The sequence below is a fragment of the Podarcis gaigeae genome (assembly GCF_964106915.1).
Source record: "Podarcis gaigeae genome assembly, chromosome: Z".
NCBI classification, from domain to species: Eukaryota; Metazoa; Chordata; class Lepidosauria; order Squamata; family Lacertidae; genus Podarcis; species Podarcis gaigeae.
This window is the reverse complement of record NC_139691.1, coordinates 1,208,484-1,222,824: the sequence shown is the minus strand read 5'-3', so window position 1 is coordinate 1,222,824 and position 14,341 is coordinate 1,208,484. Positions and strand designations below refer to the sequence as shown.

At 47.4% G+C, this 14,341-nt stretch overlaps 1 protein-coding gene across 3 annotated transcripts in view; it reads left to right on the top strand.

Annotated features, from left to right (window-relative positions):
- NEK6 (NIMA related kinase 6) overlaps positions 1-14,341 on the top strand; it is a 92,449-nt gene that overhangs the window by 74,453 nt on the left and 3,655 nt on the right. For all 3 annotated transcript variants that reach the window (XM_083721871.1, XM_083721872.1, XM_083721873.1), the window contains 2 exons: positions 4,162-4,256; positions 11,978-12,091. In XM_083721871.1, coding sequence (XP_083577997.1) covers positions 4,162-4,256; positions 11,978-12,091 — 209 coding nt within the window. The remainder of the gene's footprint in view (positions 1-4,161; positions 4,257-11,977; positions 12,092-14,341) is intronic.

The window sequence follows — 14,341 nt, the reverse complement described above, 5'->3', positions numbered from 1 at the left end:
TAAAAACTGTGTCTCACAAATGTGGAACACGTCTTGTATGGCACCTGTATCAGCAACAGCTCCAAGTGGTTGAGTGCGCAGCATATGTGGTTGAGTGATCTGAAAGGTAAACTGGCCCCAATTTGTTAAGGTCTTTCTATGCTAAGAGCAACACCTGGTAAGGAACTGGCAGCTAGTGCAGCATTCTTTGCTGACTGCAACTTCCTCATGAAGCGCAAGGGAAGCCCCACATAGAGCGCATTGCAGTAATTCAGTCTTGAAGTAACCAGTGCATTAACTATTGTATCCAGACTTTCCCAGTCCAGGAATGGCTTCATGCCAATTGCACTTGGTAAAAGGCACTTCTAGCCTCTGAGGCTGCCTGAGCCCCCAGTGACAAAGGTGGGTGCAGAAGTTCCCCAAAACTGTGCTCCTTCAGGGCAAGTGCCACCCCATCGGCTCAGCATGCAGAAAAGGCTCCAGGTTCAATTCATGGCAGCCTTTCCAGGTGGGTCTGGGATCGTTCTCTGCCTGAAGCCGTGGACAGCCACTGCCAATCAGTGCAGACGATGCTGTGCTAGATGGGCCAGTAGCCTAACCTGGTGTATGGCCGCAGCCTATGTCCCTAGATAGTCCAGCCATGCCCAGAGCATGCAGCAGTGGGGGCTTCTTCTTATGTTCCTGTGAAGTTTCCCCTCTCAGCCTGGGAGGATTGATGGTAAAGTTCTGATTGCACACCAGCCCTGCATACATGACATAACCCATAAAAGGTGCATTCAGCAGCCCAGCCCAGAGTAGCCACCTGTCCCTCAAAAGAACCCATACATGAAATCTGACAAGTGGCTCCCAGGTCTTCATCCCAAGTCTTCTCGTTCCAAAGGCTGTTCTTCCACCCCCAGGATTCTTGTCTTCTCTGCCATGGAAACTTTCTGGTTAATAGCCTCTGATTAGCCTCCTCTTGTCAAATTGGCTGATGTGATGCGTTGCTGAGTCCTGGCTGATTAAATCGGAAGTCTTGTGCACTTTCCTGGAAGATGCTCATTACAAGAGATCCCCACTTAATGCTGGACAGGGCAGGAAGACAATTGGGCTTGTCAGTCTTTTATCTTGGCATTTATTTAAAAAATAATACATTTTCCCTTCTCCTTCTTTTGAAGCTCAGAGATCTGCCTGTTCATTTCTTTGCTGACAGCACCACCATCACCCCGATAGGCAGATGCCCAGGGTAGCCTCAGCAGGCCAGGGTGACAAACAGGCTGTTCCACAGACCTACTTCCCGTAATAGTACAGTTTAATGTGCAGAAATCAAATTAGGAATATGGCGCACTCACCCGTAACATAAACACTGTCGTTCTGCTTTGATTGAATGTCGTTTTCAGGCATTATTTGCAATGACAATTTTATATTGAACAAAGGATTGCACAACTGCAGAATGCAAAGCAGCAACTTTCCAAGTCTCCTCAAAAGGACTCTGTGGTGACCCAAGATTTGTGTTCTGATTTCATGAATGCCAGAGGCTCTGCCTTTGCCCCCAGAGTGCTCTGGACTCCCCAAGGTTTGGGTAGGTGTGTGTGTTTCCTCACACACATTTTCTCACTCCCACTGTTGTGCACAGGTTCACTCAGGGCTCAGTGCCTTTGAGCGTGTGCAGAGCTACTTCACTAAGGATACCGCAGGAAAGGGTTATAGAATGTGCGTCTTCTGGATAACAGAATCTGGTGTTTAGTGGGCCCATCTCCATCCTCTCCTTCAAAATTAAGCACTCCCATGAATGTGAGAGTCCTGCTGGGCCAAGGCTGCTTTAATTTCAGTACAGAAAAATATACCTAGTAGGGCTTGAAAATAGGAGGGGACAGGAAAGTGAGAAGTAGGTTTTACGGATAGAGCTGTAAACCTCCATCGAGGAGGCCAGGAATCAAGGGTCTTCTTCACTGCCTGTGGGTGGTGTTAAGCAGATCATTCTCAGCCTCTTAAGAATTTTTGTGGATATGAATAAGAGGATGACTATAAGATCAGCACAATAAGAAAAAGTGCTACATACACAGTTAATGCTTAGTATTTTGGAGCCATTGGGAATGTTCAGTATTAGTCATGCTGCGTATCCAGGTTCAGAAGAGACCTTGGGTGTTGCCTTCTGGAGAGGCCTCAGATAATCCATTTCTACTGCAGCAGTTGACTTTAACTTTTCAGGTTGGGAGGGGGGACCTGTGGCCCCCTAGATGTTGCTGCACACCCATCATACCTGCCTATTGAGTATGCTTACTGAACCTGATGGGAGTTGACGTCCAACAACACATGGAGAGCAATGATTAGAGCATGATTAAATGATCTAATATAATGCATTTTGGAAGGAGACAGGAAAATAGTCATTGATTATATGAAAAACAAAAAAATTCCTTCCAGTAGCACCTTAAAGACCAACTAAGTTAGTTCTTGGTATGAGCTTTCGTGTGCATGCACACTTCTTCAGATACACTGGATTGATTATATGCTTCCCTTTCCTGAAGTGTGCAGTTAAGAACCTAGCCAGACAAGGATTTCAAAAGCCAGCACCCAGCCTTTGCCTCCTCTTAGTATTCTAATGTCCTGACATGTGTCTCCCTGTGTAGTTCATTAAAAGAGGTGCTAGCTAATGAGCACACACACACACCCAAAATCCGGCTTCTGCGCCACTGCACAGTCAGAGCAGACCTGGGTCAAGGGCTCAGATGAAGTAGACCTCGAGTGAGTATTTTATCTCACTTGAAATGCTGGTGTGGGCACAGGAGGGAGAAATGGAGGCAGGCATGTTAAACAGTGTGGCTTTTTCTTTTCCTAAAGGCTGCTCTTCATAAGGAATGAGCCTCCCTCTTTGTTGACCCAATTCCCAACCAGAAGAGATGCTCCTTGAAATCACACAACTTTGTACTGAGACTAGGATATTGATAATTGGTTCCTAGCTGCTGTGAAAGGCAAAAGCCCAGTAGCAGGCAGCTGGAGGAGAAAGCCCTTGTTCCTCTATTACTTTAGTATATTCCAGCTGTCCAGAGGAGCCAGCAAGCTTAGCTTGGTATATTTCTCCTCTGTACTCCAGGCTGGGTTTTGGTGGTCTTGGAGCTCACACTGATCTGGTATCTCCTGTGTTTCCAGCATCAAATGTCTTGCTGCACTGCACTTGTCAAATCCTTGAGAGTTTTTACTGCATCTGACTGCCTATGTTATAAGAGGTGGGGCTAACTGAGGCTATCATGCTTTGCCTGAAGCAGTGGTAATGTCCCCTCTTTAATGGGCTTAAACTTTGAACTGCTCCCTGCTGTGTCAGTCCTTAATTGTTCTGAACTGCAGGCTCCCAAGAATGGCAGGAGTGAGTGGTTTGGTGCAGGGACACCAAAGGAGGATTTCAAAAAGACCAAAATGGCCAGTTCTGTTGCTTTATAAAGAAAGGTGTAAGCTTACACCACCATGCGCAGGGCCTCACTGCCTTTACAGATGTGTGTCCACACCCAAGCAACCATTCATACATCATTTTGCCCAGAACCCCTTATTACACCTGATTCTCCCCGCTCCGGCCCTAGAGCCCAGCATCCCAAGGCTGACAGGTAAGCATAGCATCAAAGCTAGCCAATTAACATATATCAAACCAAGTGAATATAAAACATACATGAGCTCATTCTTGCAACAATTACTAATTAGTTTGGGGTTATCTTAACTAGGAAGATGGCATTTGCAGGCCTTCCAGAGCATTTGACCTTTGGTTCAACATGCGATTCCAATGCTATTCATACTACAGATGGACAATGGGCAGATCTGGAACAAATTTTTGGGGGGCCAAATCACTGAACCCATTGTCACCTTTGGCTTTGGATTAATGAGGAGTGGAGAAGCCATTTTAATCTCTGCTTTTGTCCTCAACAGTCTGGCAGAGAGATCTTCTATTTAATGGCAAATTGAGGCTGTTAACTTTTAGCAGTTGTGTTGCTGAATGTGGTCAGTAGGAAAACGTGACCTTTGGTTTTGAGATGGAGTCTTCCATCTGTTTTTCTTAATATATCCATGTTTTCATTTCCTAGTCTTTAATTTCTTTAATGTCAAGTATCCTGTTGCTCCCACAGCTTCTGGTCCGTTAGTTTGCTTACAGATCATCGCACAAATGGTGCTCTCTCTTCAGAGAGTGATCTCTCTTTCTGGGTTTGTCTCTTGCAGTGGGAACACCCTACTATATGTCCCCAGAAAGGATACATGAAAATGGCTATAATTTTAAATCGGACATCTGGTCCTTGGGCTGCTTATTGTATGAGGTAAGTATCACTTTCATGTTTATGCACAGTGTGGAAAAATGGAAATAAGTGGCAAATGAATAGTTCAGAGAATAAAACTTGCCTTCCATTCTGAATCACGAGTAGACTGTTGGATGAGTACAGACCTGGGGAAATGCCAAATTTTGAGGAGTCCATAGGATTGCTGGATCTTGACCAAAGAAGGCAAGAATCAAGGACAAAGTCAGATTCCTGTTTTGCAAATCATTAATTACATTGCCCAAAAATTTGGTTCTGACACAGAGTTTAAATTCATGCTGTTTAGTTTGTGTGATAGTGAGCTTCAGAAACTTAAACTGCTTGCATCTTTGGGTTGGTCACACAGGATTCATGCTCCATCCATACTTAGTATATTACTTAGTCCTGGGCTGTTCTCAAAATACCCTGTTGCAACTGTGCCGCTGGTATAAAAGTGTAATTTGTTTTAAACAATAATTATCAACGTGAGTACCATGGAAGTTTTGAAGGAAGTTATGTATGATTTGTGATGTGGTCTGAGAGCTGCAATGCTCAAGCAACCGGTGGTGTTGAAAGTGCATGTCTGACCCTGAACTTGAGCATTGATGGCAAGGGCAGAGGAACATCCCAGGGGGTTGCCTCTTGGGTGCTCTTCTGAAGCTTCCTGTGCATCAAAGTGAGCTGCTTTTAAAACTCAGTGAGAGACTTGGTGCCAAGAGCCCTGGAAGAGCAAGCTGCTTGGGAACCCCGGGGTCTGCCTGCCTGCAGATCATGGTCAGGGTAGCCTGTAGGGTATTACTTTGGAAAGTAGAGTTCCAGTGGTCCTTGCGTTGTGTTGTGTTGTGTTTGTATTGGCATCAGCCAATGACAGAATGAATTGCAATAGTTTTGCCTTTAAAACAACAACAACCTGGAGAGGAGGGGAAACAGTCTCCGTTAGAAACTCAGGTGCTGCTGACTGCTTTGAGGTCCAAGGGCAGATGAGAGAGACCTAAGAAGACCCATTTCCCCAGAAGACAGTCTTCCTTGCTGGGTTTTGAGCTGAAGAATCTCAAAAATATTGGGTGCAGGAGGCCGTCCTAAGTCAGATAAGAGCCGTGGGGATAGTGCTGTTCCTTGGGGGGGGGGCGCTTGGCTCACAAGGTGTAATGAGATGCTTGTTGGACCAGGCAGTGTGCTGTTGTTGGGGTTTCAGGTCTGAGTCATCCAGCAGCTCAATAGGTGCTGATTAATTTGTTGGCAGTGTGCAAAAGCACCATGCAGGGTCCATCAAGAGGGAGAGAGAAATATCGGTGTGGAGAAGTCAATAAATGAAATCAATGAGATGCCGTGGTAGGGATTGAGTAGCCTTTGAGAGAGCAGCACAGCGTGACTCGTAACAGCCCTCTGCTCCTCTTGCAAGAGCTCTGCTGCCACTGACTTTGAAGTCGTGGGTGATGGGAGGGATTTCCCTTAAAACAGACCTAATCAAGGTAAGCCATCCAGTTGCTCCTGATGTGTCCAGAGTGAGCCCTCAAGCAGACTCCCTGGTGCACGGGGGGGGGGGGGGCGTTCCTCAAGGGAGCCTCTGCTTCCTTTTTTATGCCCCCCAAGGAGACACACCGCTTGCTTCTGAGGAGCGGACCCTGCAGTTCGTCTTAGCAGACATTGGCCTGGGAATTATGAAACCCCAGGGATCTCCTGGTCCACACCTGCATGGATCACCCCAGCCCAGGTCAGGAAGGGCTTCTGGGCCACCATAGCAAGCAGAAGGAATTTTGCTGTTGAGAGAGGAATTTTGCTGTTGAGAGAGAGGGGGCCTTTGGCCAGGAACGAGCCTTGGCATTGATTGCTGCCAAGCAAACAGCAGCAGGACTTACTGAGGTTGGTTCTCCGACTGAAATTGTTTGTTTGTTTGTATGTTTGTTCGTTTCTTAAATTTATATACAGTGGTACCTCAGGTTACAGACGCTTCAGGTCACAGACTCCGCTAACCCAGAAATAGTAGCTCAGGTTAAGAACTTTGCTTCAGGATGAGGCCCCGTTAGCTAAAGTGGTGCTTCAGGTTAAGAACAGTTTCAAGTTAAGAACGGACCTCCAGAACGAATTAAGTACAGTGGTGCCCCGCAAGACAAACGCCTCGCAAGACGAAAAACCCGCTAGACGAAAGGGTTTTCCGTTTTGGAGGCGCTTCGCAAAACGAATTTCCCTATGGGCTTGCTTTGCAAGAAGAAAGCCCATAGGGAAATCTCCGGGGACCTCTTTTAAATGCTAGCGGTGGGGAGCAAAGCCTTTCCCCCCCCCTCCGGCCTTCAGAAGAGGTCCAGGAAGGCCTGTGGGGGGCGAAAGGCTTTGCTCCCCACCACCAGCATTTTAAAAGCAGTCCCGGATAGCAGGGAAGCGCTTCCCGCTATCCCGGATGGCTTTTGAAGGCAGGCGGGGGGAGCAAAGACTTTTGCCCCCCGCCGGCCTTCAGAAGAGGTCCAGGACCTCTTCTGAAGGCTGGCGGGGGGCAAAAGTCTTTGTCCCCCCTGCCTGCCTTCCCGGGGGCTTTTAAATTGTCCCGGGAAGGCAGGCGGGGGGGGGGAGAAGCAAAGACTTTCGCCCCCCGCCGGCCTTCAGAAGAGGTCAGGGGACAGAGTGTCCCCGGACCTGGTCTGAAGGCGGTTTCCATAGGAACGCATTGATTGATTTTCAATGCATTCCTATGGGAAACCGTGCTTCGCAAGACGAAAAACTCGCAAGACGAAAAGACTTGCGGAACGAATTAATTTCGTCTTGCGAGGCACCACTGTACTTAACCTGAGGTGCCACTGTACCGCTCTTTGTAAAAGGATCACAGGGCAGTTTAAAGTATAAAAGCACAAAAACATGTAATGTATTAACAAACAAATCAATAAAAAACCCCCACAGTTTAAAAGGCCATAGTTTGTTTAAACAAAGGCTTGGGAGAAGAGGAATGTTTTTATCTGGTGCCTAAAGATAAGTAATGATGGTACCAGGGAAGCCTCCCAGGGAGAGTACAGTATATACTCGAGCATAAGCCAACCTGAATATAAGCTGAAGCACCTAATTTTACCACAAAAAACTGGGGAAACTTATTGACTCGAGTATAAGCCAGTTCACCACACCACAAACCTCCTGGTGGGCCGGAGTGCGTGTGTGCATGCACACACGGCATAGCGGGGCTTCTCTCTCTGCCTACCTAGAGTGCTGCCGAGAGGAGGAGGCTGGTGGCGGCGGCGGCGGAGGAAGAAGGAGCAGCCCAAACAGCCACCGACAGGAACCCTCACTAGAGTATAAGCCAAGGGGGGCTTTTTCAGCATAAAAATGTGCTGGAAAAGTCGGCATTAAACTCGAGTATATACAGTATTCCACAAAACGGGGATATTCCTTCAAATGGTTCCCTTCTCGTGTTGCCAGTCTTGGCCGCATGAGAAAGGACCTTTCATGGAGGGGGCACACGAGGAAGGGCCTCAGATTATGATCACAAGATCCAGGTTGGTTCATACTGCAGTCCTGAGCCGTTTAAGGCTTTGTAGTTCTAGGCAGGCACTTTGAATTGGGCCCAGAAAATAACTGTCCGCCAGTGCAGTTGGGCCCAGATGGGTGGAGGCAATATGCTCAAACCACCTTGCCTTGGTGATTAGGCTTGCAGGGGGAGGACAGCAGTCCTCAAGCTGAGTGTTACTGACAAAGAAGCAGGTATGACTCCTTGGAAGATGAGTTTTGACTATATATTACTTTTGTCTCCTGCCTTATTGAATTGCTTTTTACTTTATTCTTTTGGTATTTTGTGGCTTTCAAATTTGTTGTGAGCCACCCTGAGCAGTTCTTGAATGAAATAAATACAGGGTGGTGGTTTCTGTGAGCCCAAACAGGCTCACTCAGCCCACTGTGTCCTGCTCATTAGGATGGGCAATATGAAATGAAAATGCTTTCCTCTCCGAACTGCCATCGTTCGCAGTTGTTAGAACTATAGCACTAGGTGGGAGTGTGTTTTTGTGTCTACGGTTGCTTGAGTGTCTTCTAGTGCGGAAAGTACAGCAGTGTGACAGTCTCTAAAATTATCCGCCTTCCCCAGTATTGTTAACTCTGAAAGGAAGAACCCCCACAGCCGGTCTCTGCCATTCCCACCAGTGGAACTGCAACCTTTGTGGTTCACTCTTCTGGGAAAGCCACGGTCACAGGTGACACTGCTCTCCCCCAGGTGGCCCTATCCTTGGTGTGCCTGAAAAGGACCTTCCAGCAATTATGTTTGTCTCAGAAACAGCATGAGAAGAGGGTTGGCTCCCTCAGAGCGTGTTTTGTCTTTCCCCACATTTGTCACCTTCCATAAATGGTGGCAGCTTGTAATTAAGTCAGGCTCTCTAGTCAGGCCTTGATCACATTTAGGTCAGCAACCAGGAAGAGTGTTCCTTATTTCTGTGTCTATATATTAGTATATTAATTCATAATTGCCTGCTTTTCCGTGACTCAGGCCCAAGTCAGTTCTAAGCCAGCCATGGCACTTCCAGCTGTAATCTTGAAGTTTCAGTTCAGCGGAGATAAGCGTATCTGCAGATATTGTTCCAAGGAAGCATCTTCGCAAATGTGGCCAGCCCTGAACAAGCCCCATGCTGCCCAATGCTTAGTGGCGGTGGAGGCCACCAAAGATGTCAGTGTCAATACTCTGTTCTCATCCTCCTGCTCTGCTCTTGCATTGTTAAAAATAGGGAAAGCAGCGGTGGGTGGGTGGAAGAAGCTTTCTCTGTGCTTTTTGGTTTTGATTATGTTGTGCAGATAAACTGGGGGAAATTTGTCTCCAAGTAGCCTAGAGGCACGCATGCCAGTTGGAATTCACTTTAACATTATTTGGGCTGGGGTGTGTGTGTGTGTGTTTGTGTGTGTGTGTGTGTGTGTGTGTGTGTGTGTGTGTGTGAAGCCAGATAATGCCACTTAAACTTGACATTTACAATCTCACATTGATTTATATTAAATCTTATCAAAATAGTGGGAAGGCTTCACCATCTCCTGGGAATCTGTCATCAAGATAACTTGCAAGGGATAAAAATAAGTTCTCCCTCTCCTGTAAATAGCTGCAAGCAATGGCTTTAGCAGTTCTAACAAGATAATCAATTTAAACACAGGGAGCAATTTTTATTTTCTTAGACCAGTCGTAGAGCATGGTGGTCAGTTTGAAACGGGGATCCAGCCATTCCACTGCAATTGTTCTAATCCAGATGTCAAAACGAAGCCTTCAAATGCATCTAAGCCACAGACCTCAGCCAGCCACCTTGGCCACTCCAGTCACAGGAATGAGGGGGCCTCTTGCTCAGTGCCTCAGATAGGCTGCCCTTGTCCGTAGATGACAAGAATGGGGGAACAGGGCTCTGGCTAGCACTGCTGGGAGTCTTGCCGTTGTGTTTTCAGATTTGGCAAGGCAGCCATCTCTCAGGATACGATCTGGGGATTTGGTGCAGGCCCCTGTGTGAGCAAAGGAGTCTTGAATAGCCACCCTGCGCTGGAGGGGTTGGAGAGCTGCCTGTGTTCAGTGGGTCTCAGTGGCGTCAATGGCTGACTCCCCATTCCCAACACATCCCTGGGGTGGGTGCCTCCCCCCCCCCACACACATGGAAGGGTGTATGAAGCAGAATTGAGGCCCGTGATTAAAGCTGTGCTGTTGAGGAAACAAAGTTTTAATATCACGGAAATCCAGTTTGATTTGGGCACCTTTTCTTAATGGATAAATCAAGGGACCTCTGCCTCACTGCCAAATTTCTAAACTGCCCAAATGGATAATGGTAATTTGTCTGTGTTCTCTATCAGTATTGTTTATAAAAGTAATAAATGGGTGAGAAGTGCCTTGGAGTAACTTCTCCCCCCCCCCTCCTCCTCCTCACTGCATTAAAAACAACCACCACCACCACAACAACAACAGCAACCACCTTTGCTGGGAGATTGCTGATTGCCTGCCAAGAGGCAGATTTCTTTAGGTCGCTACCCCCTGTGCATGATAATGAGCAAAAGACTTAACACTTTTCAAATAGACCCTCCCTATTAAAATAGTGGCTTAGAGCTGAGGCTCCGCAAACACAAATAAAAAGAACAGTGGCTTTGCCGATCTGCCGCAGCTTGCGGCAAAATGGTCTTTAAAAGATCTTCTAACCGGAGTAGATAATATCCACAATTATCCAATAGTGCTTCATTAGGAGGAGGATTATTTCATTGTGGAGGGGCAGCTTGTGACAGCGAGAGTGACAGGGAGCCCTTGAATAGCATTATGGATTAATAAGCAGCTGGGGCTCCGTGGGGGCCGCATGCTGAGGGTACGCCGCTCTCGCTTGCCGAGCCTCTGTGCCACTCGCTGGCGGCACTCGCTTTGAAGACCAACCTTATTAGAGCCGGATGTAAATGGGGAGAGGGGTGTGTGTGTCTTTGGCTCTTTTCCTGGAGATGGAGGCGAGGGGGGCTGGCCTTATGCTTCTGCTGAGCGTGTTGTTGGGGGCACGTTGTGTGTGTGTGTGTGTGTGTGTGTGTGTGTGTGTGTGTGTGTGTTTGCTCCCATGCCTGAAGAAGAAAAGGTATCTGGGGTGCACGGGGGCATCTTATTGCTGCTTTTGTACTTTCGTGAAGTTGAGCAAACGGCGGAGCTGCTTTTCTGTCCTGCTGAAGTTCAGGTCAACTTCTAGAATTTACATATTTCTTTGGGTTGGGAAAGAGTTTCAAATAGGAAGCAGGATTTGACTGAAGAGACATGGAGCTGTATGTAATGCTAGTCCTACTCAGAGTTGACCTATTGAAGTTGATGAGCATGGTTAACTTGGATTCATTAATTCCAATGGGTTGACTCTTGAGTAGGGCTTAGTTGGATGCAACCCATTGTTTGCTTGCTTGCTTGCTTGCTTGCTTGCTTGCTTGCTTGCTTGTTTGTTTGCTTTGAAAGGCCCTTTCATGCCATTAGCCTTGTTGCTTGAGTCTTCTGCGTGTTTTACAGTCAGTCACACTGCTTCTTTTTAGTGGTTGGGTTTGTGAAAGAAAGAAGCAACCGCAGAATTTTTTTAAGCCGCTGAGGGTGAGTTAACAAAATATCCAGCTGGATTATCCTCTGCCATCTCTGAAGTTATAAATTGCTTTGAATGTATAAGGGCTGCGCGATTGGCTGTCCAGCAGACACTTGCAATGCTGCCTCACATTTCTGCAAAGCCTGCATAAAATGTTTCCCGTGTGCAAGGCAAGTGTCTCTTCTGCAACCAAATGGACCAAAAAAGTGACAGGGCTGTTATGTAAGAAGTTGGATCTCTCTGTACAGTAAACAAGGTTATAATTTGCCCTTTGAATGAAGCAAACACAAAATGTTTCCATCAGCATGAAGCATGAGTCTTTACCATTGGCAGAAAAGTTTGCACTTGCTCTTCTCAGGCCAAACCTGTGGCTCAGAGATACTTACAGAGTGGCTGCAGATCCAGCTCTCTGAAGAGGGGACAGCTGCTGGAGGTTGATGGCATCTGGTTGAGCATGAGCTCCCCCACCAGGATGCAATGGCCCATCCCAATGCAATGCTGGGGAGTAGCCAAGGACACCTCAAGAAGTTCATTTGCAATGGTTTAGTCCTTAGAACCGCCTGGAAGAGCCACCCGTTTATTGGCAAGTTTCCAAGTTGTACTTGTGGAAATGGTCACAACCAACTTGGGCACAACTGCCAAGCAGCAGACCCGTGCGAAATTCAGTTGGTCCTCCCTGAACATTTCTCCTGTATTATTTATTTTCCAATATTTTCTTTTTAGATGGCAGCTCTCCAGAGTCCCTTCTATGGCGATAAAATGAACCTGTTTTCGCTCTGCCAAAAGATAGAGCAGTGTGATTACCCCCCTCTTCCAACCGAACATTATTCTGACAAGGTGAGTAGCTTCAGCTGTACGCTCTCTTGGGCCCTGAATGGAAGGAACACGCACACACACACACACACACACACACACATGGCAGGGAGCTCAAGAGTGGAGCATCTTCAGGCAACTGCCTTGGCACATCCTCAAAGCCTTTTCAGAAGGGAGAAATGCCTTCCTGCTTACACAGCTGCATATTCAGAAACTTTTTCTAATCACGTACCATAAAGCAGCAAGTGTGATGCTCAGGGAAAGCAGAGCAGTGCTGAGGCAGCAGGATGGGCGGCACCGTGATGCCTAAAGCTTGGTTTTCCTTCTCCAGTGCACAGCATCGTGTGACTGGGCCCAAATGTGCTGCAAGGTGCCCCATGGCATCTGCTGAAAACTGGCCTGTCAAATGCTGGACCAAGTACAGCCCTCAGGGGATCTCAGCATAAGTTTTGAGCTTCATCATTTGTGAAATCCAGTGTTTAAGAACGAATGGAAGGAGCACCTGGTGGGAGAGGGTGGTCGACAGTGTTCCTTCCTGCCAATTTTCCAGATGCATACCTAGGGTCCCTTGCACCCTTGGCAAGGAGCTGTATTGGCACCCACACATCGAAAAAAATCGCTTTCCTGCAATAGCCACATTAGAAATTACTACGTTTTATGCAGCCCAAGTACTTGAAGTGTCCAGTAGGAGGTAAAAAATCCACAGGCCTTTATATTGCAGTGCAAGGAGGATGGGAAGCTTCTCTGTTGTTTCATCTCACCACAACAGCAGCAGTGCATTGCCACACACATATTCACCATACATTCTGTAGTCCGATAGGTGATTGTGCTGCCAGCACAAGTGCGCCTCTGCAGCTTTTAAACAAATATATTAACCCTTTGGAGTTGGAAAGCAAGTGATGAGATCAGGGCAGATGAAAGACCCAAGTGCTCTTTCAGAAGTCTGCTGCCTCCCGCACACCAGTAGCTTCTGTAGTCTTGATTTTAAGGAAATGTGAACCTGCTTGTTTGGTAATGGAAATTGGGGTGGGCATAAATGCCAGAGAAGGGGCACAAGGAACAAGCTCTGAATTTAACACACACACACACAACTTAAGGGGAGCAAGGTGACCAGTATTCCAGCAAGTTTTTTTCTCTGAATTCAGTGTGTAAAAAGCAGATCACCATAAAGGCACTGGGATCTTGTGTGTAAGTTGCTGAGAGTTTGATGTGGAGGCGTGGGGGGGGGGGTGAGTTGTGGCAGCCTTTGCACCAGGAGCAGGCAGTCTTGAGCATTCCAATCAGCTTGTTGCAAAATTTGCCTTTCCTTGCACCGCTTCTCTTGGCTGCTAAGTCCGGAGCATTGCTTAGCTGGAAGGGCAGAGTTTCCAGTAGGCAAGGAGAGGCGGTTCCAGTGCTGTGTCCTCCTCTTCAGAATAGAAGGAACATCAATATGCACGTTAGCCCAGGTCTTGTATGGTGTCCAAGTTGTAGGCTGTGGCATTTTTTGGCACAGAGTTTCCGCCCCGGCTGCCATATGCAGCTCCTTGGCTGCTTCTCTGAGGAAACTGGTCATGCACATCCCTTTCCACACTGGAAGGCTTATGCTAAATGGCCCTGGCCGCTGCTTGTCCCACTTTGGACAAATGCCTGCATTTCCTCTCCCCTTCCTGATGCGCAGGAGTGTTGATGCAGCCATGCCGGCCCCTCCTGGCAACTTTCTGGCTGCTTGAGCACGATTCCTTCTTGCAGACCACTCCTGTGGCCCAGCCAGGTTCATTGTCTTTCCCTTTGCCTTGCTGCTGCTCCAGCTTCTTGGAATCTGCCTTCTGGCAGCAGGAATTAGTGCAAGTTGACAGATGTGTTTCCTGTCTTTCCAATTACTGTCGGTTTGCCTCCCTCTGGCAGTGCTAAAGAGAGTGTGCAGTCTAGTGATACAATTCAGCGTGAGGAGGATGGTTGAGAGCTCAAATAAAAGTGGCAGGTCCCAGAGAACTCCGTTCCAGATGGTGCATTTGCATGCAACAGGCCAGCACACTGGGTGAATTGCCGTTGTGTGAAACTGCACCAGTACACACACACACACACACACCCCACACACATTCCTAGCCATGTCAGTAAACATTTAGTCTCTGGAGTATTGAGTTGGCACTCCATAATGATTCATTCTGTGTGGGTCAGGAAAATGCTTCATGGGGGGGAGTCTGTGATGTGAAGTTGTGGTGCCTTGCTGAAGAAGAGGCAGAGGAGACTGGGAAGTGATATTTGGCGGTGGCTATAGGTTATTGTCTTTGC